The sequence below is a fragment of the Hemicordylus capensis genome, chromosome 1 (assembly GCF_027244095.1).
Source record: "Hemicordylus capensis ecotype Gifberg chromosome 1, rHemCap1.1.pri, whole genome shotgun sequence".
NCBI classification, from domain to species: domain Eukaryota; kingdom Metazoa; phylum Chordata; class Lepidosauria; order Squamata; family Cordylidae; genus Hemicordylus; species Hemicordylus capensis.
The window spans coordinates 200,062,204-200,078,807 of record NC_069657.1 but is presented as its reverse complement, the minus strand read 5'-3'; the positions used below and the strand labels follow the sequence as shown (position 1 = coordinate 200,078,807).

The window sequence follows — 16,604 nt, the reverse complement described above, 5'->3', positions numbered from 1 at the left end:
AGCCACTGTCTGCATAGCTCCATTTTGAACTTAGCATAGGTTTACATCATTTTATGTGTATGTTCATCGCTTGATGATTGCAGTATCTGTTAATGACCTGCAGCTATGAATGGGCCATCAGAGATGTAATTCCATTGATCAAACCTTCATATTACCTCAGTGCAATGGTTTTCACTGGGGTCGATTCACACATTTAGCAGCCAGTAATCATGTAGAGGAATCAAATGATGGATATTCATATTTGGAAGATCCTTAGATCCAAGCCGCACGTGCCAGTTTATTTCTAAACTGTGTTTGAATTTAGGCTTTGTAGCAGAATATAGATTGGCTGACTGTGTCTGTGTGTGTCCCTATCATCTTCACAATGCCTGGACCAATGTGAACCAAATTGGGTACAGTTGTAGGAATACATACTTCAGCGGTGTAGTTTTTGGTGATGTCATGCACCCCAATTCAAGATGGCGGATGTGTAAATGTTTGAGGAACAAGTGGGCTTCTTTCTCTTCCTCCTACCCCCCCCCGCTTTGAACCGGATTTGGTACAGTTGTAGAGACACAGGGACGCATAGTGAGTGACACATAGGGACACCTCAGTGGTGTAGTTGGTGATGATGTCATCCACCCCAATCCAAGATGGTGGATGCATGAACATTTGAGGTGCAAGAGGGCTAACTTGTGGACCGCCTAACTGATTTGAACCAAATCTGGTACAGTTGTAGTGAGCGACACACAGGGACACCTCAATGGCATGGTTTGTTCCACCCCAATTCAAAATGGTAAACACAGGAACATTTAAGGCACAATTGGGGTAACTTGTGAACCGCCTAACTGATTTGAACCAAATTTGTTACAGCTGTAGGGACACATAGGAATGACTTAAGGGCATAGTTCATAATGATGTCAGTCACCCTAATTCAAGATGGTGGACAAGTGAAAGTTTGAGGTGCAAGTGGGAGCCGATTTGGACCAAATTTGGTACAGTTATAGGGACACCTCAGACACACAGTTTGTGGTGATGTCATCCACCCTTATTCAAGATGGCAGACACATGAAAGTTTGAAGCGCATGTGAGCTAACTTCTGAACTGCCTAACCAATTTGGACCAAATTCATTCCGGTTTTAGGGATCGTGAAAGCAAGGTAGGCAGATTAGTTCTTACTAGAACAACTTGCCTTTATTTTGTTTTTAGGACACTTCTTTTATTTTAAGCTTCTTTCTGAATGGGAACAAAACCTTAGGAAATGGCAATCATTTGTTCAGGATTTAGAAAGCAGAAAGAGCTGAAATTACTCAGTTAAGCCAGGGCCTTTTCCATTTTCATGACATCTTGTCCCTCCCATTCCAGTTGTCTCCTCCTTATTCATCTCCAGTCATCTTGGTCTTTTAAACTTTTTCTACCACCATTTTTAAAAACGTGTATGCTGGAATCTGTACAATTTGTTGGCTAATTTAGTTAATTCCAGGTATAAGATTCAGATTACATAAGTCAGTTTTAGTTGCATCTTTGAGATAGGATGTTGTTTGAATTTAACATCTATAAATCAAAAGCTGTATTGATGAGAATCTGCATTTGCTTTTAAAATGGCTCATTTCTACTTTCTGCATTGTGTTAACCATGATCAGAAATGACACAGATGAAAATTACCTTGGCATCTGTGCCCATATGTACCTTGAACATAAATGAAATGGGTGTCGTGAATGGGTGCTGGGTGTAGTCACGCAATTTAGATCCAAAGAACAAATCTCAGATATGGCTAGGGCCCACAACTGTTCGGGACTTGAAGACCAACACTACTATCTTACATTAGGTTTGCTGCTCCTACAAGCAGCCAGAGCACAACTGAAGAGAGGAACCTGCTCTTAAGTGCCTGTATAGCACCAAGCACAATCCTGCCCTTCTTCATAACTAGGATACTTAGCAACTGCAGAAAGACTAAGCAAAGCTTTTGCTTGCACCAATTGAGTGGACCACTAAAACATGCATTATAATTTGTAGTTTGCAAAGTGATACATCCAGTAGCTTAGAAGATCCAGGAGAGCCTTCATATAAACTAGAAGCAAATCCATCAGAAAACAATCTTTGTTTTCCAGGTCTTCATCCTCCAGGCCCTCCATTGGCAAGACCGATTCTTCCTCGTGAAAGGGGAGCATTGGATAGAATTGTTGAATATTTAGTTGGAGATGGTCCACAGAACAGGTAAGATGTCACTTATTATGAAGTCTGAAGTCAAATAGTAGAACCCCAGGGTCATTTCTCAGGTTTATGTTCTCAACTTTTTCTCATGCCACTTGGGTAACTGGAGCAAGTAGTGGCCTTTAGTATATCTTTCTAATAACTTATATAAACTTTGTGGCAATCATCCTTATGAGACTCTTAATTACAAAGTTAAATTGTTTTGTTTTTGTTGGTACCTTTTAGAAAACCAACAGTTGCTATTGAAGCCAGATCTATAAATCAGTGGTTTATTCGAGCAGTTATTTGATAATGACATTGTCAAACCTTCTGACTTTCTAACATCCATTAATTGCCCTTTTAATTTAACCAAACCAAGTTTAGCTAGTTTGATAACTTGAATACAGCAGTTCAAAATGGTGGAGTTTAAAACACAAATTGCCAAAGTCTTTGGCTCTGTAGTGGTTCAGCCACAATACCATTGAAAGCACTCATTTTGTGACTTGAAACTTGCAATAATGTGATCTTTTAAAAACCATTTCACTTTAATTCTAAGTTTTAATGCCCTTTTGCTGATGTGTAAGTTTGCTTCAGTGGTCCAGTAACATGACTAAATTAGTAGCTCAATTTAAATGGCTAAACCAGTCTTGGTAACTTCTGATCTCTTTTCCTTTAGATATGCACTTATATGCCAACAGTGTTTCTCGCATAATGGAATGGCCTTGAAGGAGGAGTTTGAATACATTGGTAAGAACACATGCATATACTCTGCTGCTTGAATAAGAACTTTCTCCCAAATATGCATTCAGGCATCTTCAAAGTAGAATGTGCTTGTTCTCAATCCAAACCAAGCGAAGTTTAAGCCTATTAACATCAACAGGTCTTAGCGCAATTAACTGTGTTGGGCTGTGGCTTTATTTCCATAATTCAAATACTCATTTGTATATTTAAAATGAATTCTAAAGTTTTTTTTTTTTTTTAAAGCTCTCTAATGTCAAACTGGGCCATAGAAATAAGCTGCTTTCTATGTCTGCTTTAGGACTGCTGTTGGCTATGAATAGCAAGCACCCTAAAGGATTTTATATCTAGGTCCTCCCTAATTCAAAGACCTTCCTTTTTCCAGAACTTTAACAAAATTTGCCTTAACTGCAAAATCTCTGGGAAACATCAGAGGAGGAGTGGGAACAAATTCCGGGGGCTATTCTGTAGTTTTATTGCTGTCAATAACTTAAGACAGGCATAGCTCTTCATTGAACACAGATGTTTGTTCTGCATCCTCCCAGCAAACAAAAGTCAATTTGCAAGTAATGTGAAAGAAATTATCCCAGACACTTGCTCTTTTCTGTTCTGCATGGGTGTGTCCTCCATTTTGCTCTTGACTCTGAAAAAATATTCAGCACAGTAATCAATGCATTTAATGTGTAACTGTATTATAAGACATTAATACTTCTGCTGAAATATATCTTCAGTTCTTGGACTGTACATATATGGTAACAGAAAAGACTACATTTACATAGATCAGTTATTTGCCAATAGCCATGTTGTGTATAAAAATAGGAGGTTTACTTTGGCAAGATAGTCTAGAGTTGATAGACTGTCATTTGCCCTTAAATTGCAACACTTGGATCTTTTAGGAGCGAGTGTTGAATTTTTTTCAGAGGTATATATTGTGGTGTTGCCAAACTTTTCTTCTTAGCAGATATGCAAGACTTATGGAAATCCATGAAGCTAGCCTTTGAAATAAATGTTGAATATTTAGTAAAGTCAATGGCTATGGCTCCTGAATTTGCATATTCAAATATAGATAGTCTGTCTGGCCCCCTGCCTGTGGTGCTAAACTGCCTGCAAGACAAAACTATGAGTGCATATGCTGTCTTTGCACAAGTGATGATCTTATGGATTTTGGCCAGTGAGTAGGGCTGTTCAGGAAGAGAGACATTTTTCTGGACATGCTTTCTTTCATATATCATTTCAAACTTCATATGTAGTTCTTAAAGAGATCTGATCAGTTGTCAGCTGAGCCTTTTTAAGAGAAAAGAGATGCTGTAAATTGCCAGAATTACATCCCAATATTCTTAATCCATTTTTGAATGGATACAAGTTAATGAGTTCACATCATCTACTATTTCCGCACAGCCTAACAATAGCCAAAGATAGCAAAAGATTGATCAGTACATGTATCCTGCAAAGTAGCGTATAACTCTTAAGACCTAGCTTCTCAAACTCTCAAACTCGGGAGCATTTTGTTGGGAGCGTGAAGCATCTCTGCCATCCCTCCCCCCCAACTTGGAATCTTGGCAGAGCAATCTACAGAAGTTTGTGGGTTCAGGTAAGTAAGGGACAACCAGCAGAGGAGACCTGCAGGGAGCAGCTGATATTTGTTGTTGCCAGAAGGAGCCATGAAATGTACAGCCAAGTAGCAACCCCTATTCTCACATAACACACCCAATACTATGTTTCCATTTGATTGCCAGGTAGTGAGGAGAGAGGCCGCAGAACGTCCAGATTTGCAGCACACAAGAGGCAACAGAATAAAGACTGGTTAGACTCTAGCTTGCAGTAGCTTGGTCCTGGAACTGGACTAAGCTGCAGGGGGAAGAGAAGTGGGGAGTTGTCTGATAACGAACCATTAAGATTTATTTGCTCCTATGTATACTTCATTCCTCACAGAAGTGGATTATGTGCACATAGCTGTGCTCATATGCTAACCAGATCCCTAACACGGGGAGGGGAAGGAGGGAGGAGACCTGGATGGCACTGTAAGTTCAGAGGTGGGCAGCAAGTCCCAAGTTTGGAAAATACTGCCTTAAGATTTAATTATCTTCCTGACCTTTTCACGCATTATGTATCTATTAATGGGAAAGAAAATAATAATTTAAAAAAGCTTTGAGCAGCAGAACAAAACATTCTTTTTTGTAAATATGCAGCAGGAACCTGAGTGGAAACTTTGCTGTTTTAGGGGTGGGGGAAGCTCTTCCTTTTTGCCATTTGAGGGTTCCAACAATATTATATAGAATTGTAAATAGCTAAGAAGGTGAGAGTTCAATACTTGCTTCTTTTAAAACAGAATAAAGCTTTGAGTTGGTTGCCCTTTCTTGCTTTTCAAGTACTGAAAAAGATCTCTATAATACCAAAATACTCAAAATATTGCGTCTATAGACATATTTTACATTAAGGCTCAGTGTTGACATGCACTTAGTGATTTCCTGGATTTGTTTGTTAAAACCCTTTGTGAAGCATTTAGATGTGCCTACTGCTTTTTCCTGAACCCTGCACGAAAAACAAGACCACAAGCTCCACGACTTCCCGATTTCAATGCTGAAAAAATGCAACCTGCAGAGTTGCAGAGTATGACTGAACCTTTGCAGTCGAGTGAGGAAAAGCTGCAAGAGACTGAAATAGTTGAAGGTATGTATAAATCTTATACCATGACCATAAAGGGAACTTTGGCAGTTTGATAAAGTGACATAAAGGATTTGCTTTTTCCTTGCCGTTTTAATTATTAAAGCTTGCCCATTCATTCATTCATTTGATTTCTATACCGCCCTTCCAAAAATGGCTCAGGGTGGTTTACACAAAGATAAAACAAACAAATAAGATGGAACCCTGTCCCCGAAGGGCTCACAATCTAAAAAGAAACATAAGACAGACACCAGCAACAGTCACTGGAGGTACTGTGCTAGGGCTGGATAGGGCCAGTTACTCTCACCCTGCTAAATAAAGAGAATCACCACATTAAAAGGTGCCTCTTTGCCAAGTTAGCAGGGGTAGCCAATGTGCCTCATATATGGAGGGATTCTTTTTTTCATCTTGATGTTCTAAGAACAATAATATGCGTCAAAATATGTTGCCCTGTTTGTTCTTCAAAGCTTGCAACTATGGAACTTTGTGTTTTAGCCTGAGGTTTAACTGCCAGACTATCCAAACTCCTATTCTTTGGTTTTGTTAGAATTAAGCCTTCCTGTCCTAACTAGCAAGATTATCTTTCCCTTTAATTTTTGACTTTTCACAAAGCCCAGCCTTTGGTTCCCATGTGGTTAAATTTCATTGTTTGCATCAGGTCATTGAGTTGAGGTGGGTGGAAGTCCCTGCCTTTGTTCGTTAAGGTAGTTCTGCTGTTTTCCCCAGGGCAGGAAAATCTAGTAAAACTAACTTGTTTAAAAATGGGGAGTTCAAAGACAGATTGTCAACTTTAATTTAACAAAGTTCCTTTTGAGATGTTTTATGGGCTGAGAATATAGTAAGTGTCTTGTGTTCAGCCAACGAGAAAACACAGCATTTTAAGCATATAATGTAGAATATAGTTGTAATTCTTTATTTAAGAGCATGTAGTGATATAAAAAGAGAAGTTCTATGTAGGGCTTTAGGTAGAGATGTGCTTTCAGAGAAGATCTGAAATATGAGACAGTTGAAGAATTTAAGGTGAACTTCAGATTACTAATATTTATTTATCATATTTTTATCCTGTCTGATATGTACATCTCTAGGCAGTGTATTGATGAAGAAATGTAATTGAGTACAGGAAGTAGTACATTCTAGCAAAAAAAAAGTTAGCTTTACAATGTTGATGCATCAATATATATATCAATTATCCTTTTCTATGTGATCTAAAAGTGCAATTTTTATTTTAGATTTTTAATATGCTGTCTTCTACCTAGCAGCAGGCTTCTGAGGAGATTAACAATAAAAAAAGGTCAAAGAACAATAAACCCAAATTAAAAATATTTTTTAGTTGTATCAGTGGTATTAACAACAAATAGGTAACCCATACGTAACCCACAGCATACACAACTAGCCCTCTTCTCTAAAGTCTTTCCTAAAAAGAAAGCTTTTAACTTGTCTTAATCTTGATTGCACTAAAAGTGTAGTAGACCTTTTCTAGTACAAAACGCTAGTATAATAGCTCGTTATTAATCTATTTATTTTATTATATTTGCCGTCTGATAAATCTCTAGACGATGGTTCTAGTTCAGCACGGTTTCAGAATTCATTAGTACTGCTTCATATAAGCAGGATTCCAGTTAATAATATTAGCTCCAGTTCTATAGCATCTTTCTCAGTTCTCTCTGAACTCTGTCTGCTGGTATATACTACTGTCTTCCTATTGCTTGCAAGTTGTGTGTCTCCTAGCTAGTGTGGGCACTGGCAGTTTCCTGTGGTACACATCTTGATAAAATCCAAGGACCTTCTTTTTGCATGATATTATGAAAGTGAGTGGGCACTGAAATCTGCAAGTTTGTAAGCTGACAGGCACTTTTATGTTCCGAAACTAAACTCAATTTATCAAGACCAGTTTCAGAGGGATTTAAAAAAAAAAACAACACCATGTGGTTATGGGTTGGGATTTTAAAAACTTGATCAACTGGCAACCTTAATAGTTATCATTGGGACCTCTAGAAATTAGTAGTGCTTTTGAATTATTCATATAGTACACTTCTGTACCAGATTCAAGTGGGTGAATTAATCTGTTCCTAAGAGGGGACAGTACAGTCTCTTCTACAAGATGACTGAAATACAATTTTGTGTTCATTATTTTAAATCACAGCCCAAATAATTGGAATCTTGCACGTATTAATATGGGGCCTATGGAGGAGAAAATGAGAAGTTTACATATGTATAATTGTATAAGCTGCTGCTGCTGCTACTACTACTACTATTTATATGTAGTAGTAATTGTATATGATGTAACTTTTGCAACTGAACTTTAACTATTGAGTTCTCTAGGCTTATGACGGTTGTCACTATTCTGAAATAAATTCAGAGTAGGGATCTGGACTATACATAATGGAGGTTTCTAGCTTCCTCAGATTTCCCTCCCCTCCCAATTAGCTACATCTTACATGATACTTTCCATGCACAAAAGCAATTGAATTTTCATGACCCGTATTAACTGTAGTTGAAACTGGTCAGATGACCATCTTTCTCAGTAGCCTTGATACCTCTAGAATATGACTTTAGAAGAAATAGGATTTTTAAAAATATTATCTGTTCATACTAGATTACATCAGCATGGAATATGGAAGAAGGAATACTCACAAATAAAAGGACATCCAAGTTTCAGTTGAGTTTGTGCTTGAACTTGTTTCTAAAACAGGGCAGTGGTATACTAGTGTACTACTAGTGGTGTACTGTTTCTGTTTTACTTCTCCAGCTTGATAAGCGAGGAGTGATAGTCATTTACTTCAGACGGTGGTTGTGGGGCAAATAATACAAAGAGCATCACTTTGGATGCTAAAAGGTGCTATTGTGATCAGTGATTGTCACCGGCTCATGGGTTGCATTTGCCCCTCTGAGTTTGTGCAGTCCCCACCACCACACAAAGGAGGTACCAGTAAGCTGGGAGGAAAGCCTAAACACAGCACTGGCCAGTCAAAATGCAGCACCACTGCCCTCCACAGCTTGCTAGTGCCTCTCTGAGCACTACATTTTAGGGTGCCGTAGAGTCTTCCCCATTATCCCTAAGAACTTTATTGAGCCTCAATGCTGAATCCTCCCCAGCAAGTGTCCATGTGTGGTGGTAAAGTGGTGACATCATGGTAGAAGGTGAGCAACTTGACCAAGGATGGTTTGGCCCTAAGGCTGAAGAAGTTGGCCATCTTTTAATCTCACTTCTAAATCAGCTTGATAGACTACTTGGGTTCCAGACAAGTCAGCTTCCCAAGAGGCAGTATTTAGTGAGGGAGATAATCAGTTAGAAATAGATGCAAATAGAGGTGTTGATTCTTAGTAGTTTGAGTTACTAAAGCTGTGGGGGGTTAGTGTTCACCCAAAAAGTGTCCCTTGGAGCAGCTCTTAACTTTAAAAGCAATAAATGGTTGCTTTTCACAGCATGGCACTAGAGGAGATCATTGCGGCAGGTGCAAAGTCTGCTCACTACCTGATTGCTTTGTGGCCCAGCTCCCACAAATGGAGATCCTGAAGAGTCTCTATCTTGAAAGTGTCTCTTGCAAAATAGATACCCATCTTTCATGCATGTCCTGTCTGTCAAAATGATGAGCATTGTGGTAGTTACAGATCAAAAGTAGCTTGGCAAATATTCTTTCCATTAGTTAGAATGAGTACCCTGACAAATGAAAATATTCTTTAACTGTCTTGCCTTTATATACTTGTGTGACATATTAAGTATATACCACTTGGATGTAGCTGGAGGTACCTTGTTTCGGGGGACAAATGTGAATATGCCACTTTTCAGATTTTCCAGTGATGGGAGTGCATGAGACCAAATTTAAGGTCTCAAAGTCATTGGAAAGTAACCTTCTCTGCTGGTGTAGGAGGTCACCCAAATCGAGTTATCCCCACCCACATGCTCCAGGAGGCAAGATCAAGAAAATTGAAGCAACCTTAAATAGGACCCTTAAGGGCCGTTCCTTGCAGTTCTTCTTTCTACATCTGCTCCAGAGGCCACAACTTGTCCACAGCTCTGTTCTTTGGTCTACCCGCTTTTCTGCTCACCTTGTACTCTCTCCCTTTTTGCCATTCCTCTGCTTCCTTGTGCCTTTCTACTTGCCCAGTTAACCCCTGCTAACTGGGCAAAGAGGCACCTTTTGCCATGGTGATTCTCTTTATTTAGCAGTGGGAGAGTAACTGGCCCTATCTGCCCCCAGCACAGTACCTCCAGTGACTGTTGTTGGTGTCTGTCTTATGTTTCTTTTAGATTGTGAGCCCTTTGGGGACAGGGATCCATCTTATTTGTTTGTTATTTCTCTGTGTAAACCGCCCTGAGCCATTTTTGGAAGGGCGGTATAGAAATCAAATTATTTATTTATCTATTTACTTATTTATTTTCTCTTCACTTAAAAAAAGATCTTCTTCTTCTGTTCTTTTGCTCTTTTCTGTCCTGCTTTCCTCCGCTCTCTGCTCATCCAGCTTTTGCCTTCCTTTTTCTTCTCTTCTCTCCCCCCTGGCCCAATGTCAGCTGACCAACAGAAGGTGAGTATGCCAGCCTTCCAAGTGAAGCACGCCTGGCAACAACTCTTCCCGCCTAAACTGCGGGATAGCCCCTGGTGGCGCAGTGGTAAAACTGCCGCCCTGTAACCAGAAGGTTACAAGTTCGATCCTGACCAAGGGGCTCAAGGTTGACTCAGCCTTCCATCCTTCCGAGGTCGGTAAAATGAGTACCCAGAATGTTGGGGGGCAATATGCTAAATCATTGTAAACCGCTTAGAGAGCTTCCAGCTATAGAGCGGTATATAAATGTAAGTGCTATTGCTATTGCTATATGCAACAGAGGCTGTTGGTCTCGGGAGAGGCACGAGGGAGCTCTGCTGACACCATTGGGCCACAACTGCTCTCCTTTCCATTGACTCCCATGGCACAGGGCAGAGACTCTGGGCGTGACTCCAGCTATCAGGCTTGCCAGAGGGCAGGGAAAAACGAAAGAGAAAGCGCGTACCCATTTGCACCATGGGCAGAGGCCTTCAACGGTGGAAGGGAGTGAGGGGAACAGTGCAGGCAAGCACTTGGCTGTTCTTGAGGCATGCTCCCTGCCCCTTCCGATCCTTTCTCCAATCGGGCAGCACCCCAGCCCTTCTCAGCGCTCCAGTCTTGGCACAGCAGCTCCACCTGCAACAGGCCATGCAAGTCGACCACAAGGCAGGAGACCTGGATGGCGGCAACCCCCTGATGAGGCTAGAGGTTCCCACATTGCTGACCATGAATCTGTCAGTGCTGGCAATGAAGATGACCGCCATGGGAGTGAGTCCAAGGGAGAAACAAAGCCCAAGGTGCTGATGAGACCTCTCCTTCCTCTGGGAGGTGTGGGGACTGATTCTAATGCTCCTAATTTCTCCCCCTCTACCCCCGCAACCATCAGGGCCAATTCATCTGGGCAATTCCGAGGGGCATCACTCACCCCACTGATTGTCAGGTTTGCGTTAAGGAGGCTATCTAGCAATCCACCAGGGAGTGCTACAAATTCCGTAAGGGACTTAAAAAGCTCAAGAGACAAAGGAGCAGTCCATCTGCTTCCTCCTATTATCTACCCGCTGGTGGCGCAGCCAAATATTGCATCAAGCGGTGACGTTAGACATGATAGCCTTAGATGAATACCATATACTGTCTAGTGTGGCATCTGACGTGAAAGCTGCTGCCCTCTGAAGATGCAAAAGCTTTTGCCTAAGCCTTCTGGGGTTTGAAGGGGGATTGCTTACTAATTCATCAAGCCACAAGACAGATGCCCTGGACATGATAGATGCGGCTGAGTCTGCTCTGATGGCCATAGCTGAGGACTCATGTGCCTTTTGCACTGCCGCCTCAGCTTTCTTAACAGTAGCCATCTTGAGAATAGAATCCCCATCCCTAGGGACCACCGCTCCGTTTAGGAGGGCCACTATTGGAACACTGGTGGGAAGGACATGTAAAAAGTCCATAACACTCTCCTGAAAATTATACAACTTAGTAGCCATTGTATAGATCTGCTTAGACACTGATGGTTTCTCCCATTCTTGTTTAATCACATTGCTAAATCTCTCTGGCATATTAGCCCTAGTCATGAACGTGGCCGGGGAAGGGAGGACTAATGACCCTTTAGATAGTGCTTTTGCAGCCCCGGTAGGGGCATTCTGTAACCCCAAGGCCTTGGCAGCCTGTGTGTAAGAACAGATAATGTTTCCTCTGGGAGCATGAGTCTCTGAGTAGACATGCCAGCAGGCTCACTGGGCTATTCCCTTTCCTCCGATGATGATGCCTGAGAGGAATCTGGGCTTAAGCCTGGGCTAATGGGTCTCAATGGATGGTGAGGATCAGAAGACCCCTCCCCCGAAGACTCAGATGGATGCCTAGCTTTAGTAGCCTTAGAACTGGTCTTCTTCCCCTTAAATTTGTTATTTTTATTTGGTGCAACCTCCAAGGTGGAGGAAGAACAAGAGGAGCCTCCCGACTTGCCTCAAAAGCCTTTTTTAAATCGTTATTGTCACCCATTCCTGCCAGTTAAAATTTTTTTAGACCCCCTAGCTTTTCCAGAGTTCCCAGGGGCAAAACCACCTATTGATCCAGCTACGTATTGCAGCTAAGCACCCTCTCCCGCCCCGGGCAGGGTAGCGCTCATCAGTTCCATGGCAGTCTCCTTTCTCTGGGCCACCTCCCTTTCACTGGCCTGCACGTTGCCGCTAATGGCGGCATCCTCCATCTCCTCAAGAGTTTCACCCCTCTGCTCCAAGCATGATGCCAGGAGCAGCACACGTAGTTCTTCCTGGAGGGGGGTCTGCTGCACTGGTGAAGCCAAGGCAGCATGCTGGCCTGGAGACAGGCGCCACCCCAACAGAGAGAGGACCGGGGGTGCTGAGGAAGAAGGGAGCAATGGCATCTGGCCGCTTGTCAGCTGTTGGGGAATGAGAGCACAGCAACAAGTGCACGTCTTCTCTCTTGGCAAAGAGCGGCTCTGCTTCTTGCATCAGCCAGCAAGGGATCTGTGTGCCTTTCCCCCCGTTCTTGGTGAACCAGGCTTCCCTTCCAGCTGCCTGGTGGCCGACAACAGAAGCTGGGACCCAGAGGTGCCAGTGGAACTCCCCACAGTATCCCCTATTGAGGAGGCCTCCCATAAAAGTGGCAGGAACAGTTGAGTGTTAGCGTGCTGAGCCTGAATCTTTTGCTCCCCTGCCATTGTCAGAGAGAGGGAGAAATCCATTAGGGAGAATGAAGATCAAGGACGGGGAGAACGAAAGTGAAACTAACAAAAATAAATAAATCATTTTTTAAAAACAGTAACACAAAACAGCGGAGTGGAGATGAAGAAATTAGAGAAAGACAACATCAAGGAAAGAGTGCACAAAGCTAAGCCAAAGGCCTAAGAGGTACCAAAAGACAGAGAGTTAAGAGCTATCTGACCAACTGGAGCGAAGGCAGGGAACAAGACTGGAAAGGACCGTCCCTTGTGGGCTTGTTAGGGTCTTTTTCAGTGACTTATTTCGTGCCTTCTGGAGCAAGTGGGCAGGATAACCCACAGTGAGTGACCTCCGACACCAGCAAGAGTATAGACATTGGCTTTTGATTATAATTCTCACTAGAATGTTGGCATAATTCATATCGATCTAAAGCTTCCTAAATCATGGACCTTTTGGAGCAAATATAGTACGACATCCCCCACCACCCCGCATACAAACTCCTTTCACTAATGAAAGAACTGAGCATCTTCAAAAAATCAGACCAACAAACTGGTTTGGAGTGTTTTTTTCCTCTCCCCCACCCCCCACCGGCATTGTTGCTGCTGTTCTTCCTGAAACTCCATGGGTCAAAAATATGAAAGAAGAAAATGCTTTCCAATGGAAGCCATGTTACACAACCGTGATTGCACAATTTTAAGTTTCAGTGGAGCAACCCTGTTCTGCAACAGCATGGCCAGTGTTTAGATTTGGATAGCAGCATAGGTGGTGCTGAGCTCCTTGTGTTTCACTGTGCTATATGTGAGTCACTGTGTACATACAGATCTGAGAACTTGCATTACATTTTTCACTGTAGTGAAAAACCTGCATTCTTGCCATTGACACAGCACTATGTCTCAGCAGCAGAGGATTAAAAGAATATGCATAGGAAGGTATATATACAGGTGGCCCTTGTTATTTGCAGGAGTGCAAATACGGAAACCATGAATAACAAACATTAACTCTGTGGGGATTGGGGTTAGGTTCTGGGCAGGGCATGCCTAAAAATGCCTGGGAAGGGTGGGGGGAGAAATAATAGAACTGCACATTGCACAGTACCTTGCTCTGCAGGGCTGCAGAAATGTCCCCCAAAACAGTCGGATTTTTGGCCAAAAAATATTGTTTATTTAAAAGCGATCCTCCAAATGGCTCCAGTGTCTAAAATGGTGGCTGGAAGTGACACTGGGTCAGCCACCCCACAACTACAAATAAGCAAATTTTAGCCTATTTTTGCACCGTACATAAAGAAACAGGTCACTTTGACCCATCTGCAGATATATGAAATGGGTGACGAGGGCAACCCGTACTCTGCATTTGAAATGTCAGTATTTGTACCAGTAGTCCAAATTCTGTTATCCTATTCTGTAAATTATGCAAATATGCCTGTCTGATTGTGCAACATACAGAGTGAAAGCAGACTTGTTCAGGGCTGAGATGAAAGTGTCCACTCGGTATCTGTGCATCAAGTAAAACACCAATTACAGCTATTGTTCTGGCTTCAAGGAACTGAAATTAACATGGCTGAATTCTGTTTGCATCCAGCTGAAGCAAACCTAGAGAGTTCTGAAGTTAGAGGAGAAGTTTGCTGATCAGTTTAGAGGTAGGTATGGAAAGAGTTGAGGAGGTGGAAGGTGGCTCCATTCAAGGTTCCAGTGAGAAGAAACTCTCAAGTCTCTGGGCAGGTGGAAGAATCTCAAAGTAACTATTGTAGAGAAAAGCATACGAGCAGGGCACAAGCGTAGCTAGGAGCAGCTGCAGCAGAGCTTATGCCAGGCCAGCTGGCACCTGGCCAATATTAGTTTTTCTGTATGTGTCAAGCACAAAGAGAAACTTGCTCTTTATTCTCCACCCTAATGTAGTCTTCTTCTCTAGAGCAGTGTTTCTCAACTGCCAGTCTGCGGACTGGTGCCAGTCCGTGAGCTGTTGGGTACCGGTCCATGAGACTACCGGTCTGTCACAGGTAGAGGGGTGGGGCCTGGCATCCACGGGGCCTGGACGAACTCTCCGGAGCTCATTTCTAGGCAGGCAGCCTGCGCTGCTGGATAACATTCATTTAGCTTCCTCAAATGAACATTATCCAGCAATGGGGCTGCCTGGAAAATGAGCTCTGGAGAGCTCCCGGTGGTGGCCCCTACTGGCCCAAAATTGTTTTGGGGGGCCTGGGGTTGGGGTGGGGAGCGACCCCTTTTCTAACTGCTGGTCTGGGAAATTGTGCACGCAGAATGTACCGGTCCATGACTCCAAAAACATTGAGAAACGCTGCTCTAGAGCTTACCATTCATATCTTGCTTACAAATTCAACGCAGGTTATAAGTACTGGTTTCATTAGGAGATAGTGTTGTAGATCACTGAGGCAATACTTTAAAAGACTTCAGGTTTCAAAGTTTGCTTACTGTAGCATGACAGTGATCAATTGATCTGATAAATTCTTCCAAACTTTGTTTCTCTTGCAGAACCTTTAGAAGAAGCCACCCCGTCTACTGAGCCAGACCTAGAAAATGAGAAAACACTGACTGAAGAACACAGTGATAAAGTAGCTGGAGAGACGGTAAAGGAGCAACTATCAAGTGAAACCAAAACTGCAATTGCAAATGAGGAGTTTGCTGTTCCAGCTGACCAAAGAGAAGAAGCCCTGGCAGAAGCAGAATAAGTGCCTAATTGTGTTAGCTGTATTTCTTTAAATTGCTACTTTTTCAGGAGGGTTGCTTTCAAAAGCGGATTATGTCTTCACTCTTATGAGCTCAAGACTGCCACTTCCACAGTATATTAAAGCTATGATACTATGAGGTATTGTGTTACAAGCATGTGTTTATTTTGTGAGTTAAAGCATTTCAGAATGTGCAAGGTAGCTAAAGTTTAACTCAAGCACAGATAGCCTTACTTTTTGTTTTCCATACTTAAAGTCAACATGCTTAAAGGAGTATTTTCCATATGAGTGATCTAAAATATAGTAGGATTTGTCATTGAACAAAGAGATGTAAATGACTAAAAAGATATGTAATTTAATTTTGGGGTTATTAACAGATTTTTTTGGTAATATTTAGCTATTGAAATGAATAACTTTTAAATACCTAGATGTTTACAGGAGAAAAGGTGCTTAGGCATTTATCATAAGCAGTATGAAAGTGTCATTACTGTTAACACTTAGTCACTCCTAATGCTTTTATTTTCCTTGAGAGAATACAGTTAAAGGGGCAGTCCGAAGTACAATATCTCCTTTTGGGGCTAATTGCATAGCAGATGGGCTAAAGACATGTGAAACAGATGGCTAGCTTGTGTTTACATGAAGTGTAGGAATCTCTGCACTTGATTGTACTTGAATACTGAACATTTATTTATATCTGTACAATAATGACAATATAAGTGAACTTTGTGTATTTTGTTAAAGGAAAATAAAAGACTATATAATGTAGCATTAAGTGCTTATTTTGTATGTTCCTGTAATTGCTTTAAAGCTTGGACTATACTTCATTGAAACAGTTTTGATTCTGTGAGCATTCCTGAAGGTAAATAAGGTCATGAAAACTTCTGGTAGAACAGCAGACATACATAGGAAGCTGCCTTATACTGACTAAGATGATTTAGACTATCTAGCTTGGTAATTGTTTGCACTGACTGCTAGTAGCTGTCTGAGATTGCAGACAGGAGTCTTCTCTAGTCTTATCTGGAGATGCCAAGATTTGAACCTGAGACCTTTTAGATGCAAAGCACATACTTTACCACTGAGCTACAGCTCCTCTCCTCAGGTACTTTCCATGTTCATGTACGTGTTGCGATCTTCAGATAACTTAGGTT

General features: G+C 41.9%; 1 protein-coding gene across 11 annotated transcripts in view; it reads left to right on the top strand.

Annotated features, from left to right (window-relative positions):
- Positions 1 to 16,221, top strand: part of LNPK (lunapark, ER junction formation factor) — a 60,246-nt gene extending 44,025 nt beyond the window's left edge. For all 11 annotated transcript variants that reach the window (XM_053267239.1, XM_053267230.1, XM_053267292.1 and 8 more), the window contains 4 exons: positions 2,091 to 2,196; positions 2,849 to 2,919; positions 5,410 to 5,580; positions 15,263 to 16,221. In XM_053267239.1, coding sequence (XP_053123214.1) covers positions 2,091 to 2,196; positions 2,849 to 2,919; positions 5,410 to 5,580; positions 15,263 to 15,459 — 545 coding nt within the window. In that variant the 3' untranslated portion in view covers positions 15,460 to 16,221. The remainder of the gene's footprint in view (positions 1 to 2,090; positions 2,197 to 2,848; positions 2,920 to 5,409; positions 5,581 to 15,262) is intronic.
- Positions 16,222 to 16,604: the final 383 nt, after the last annotated feature.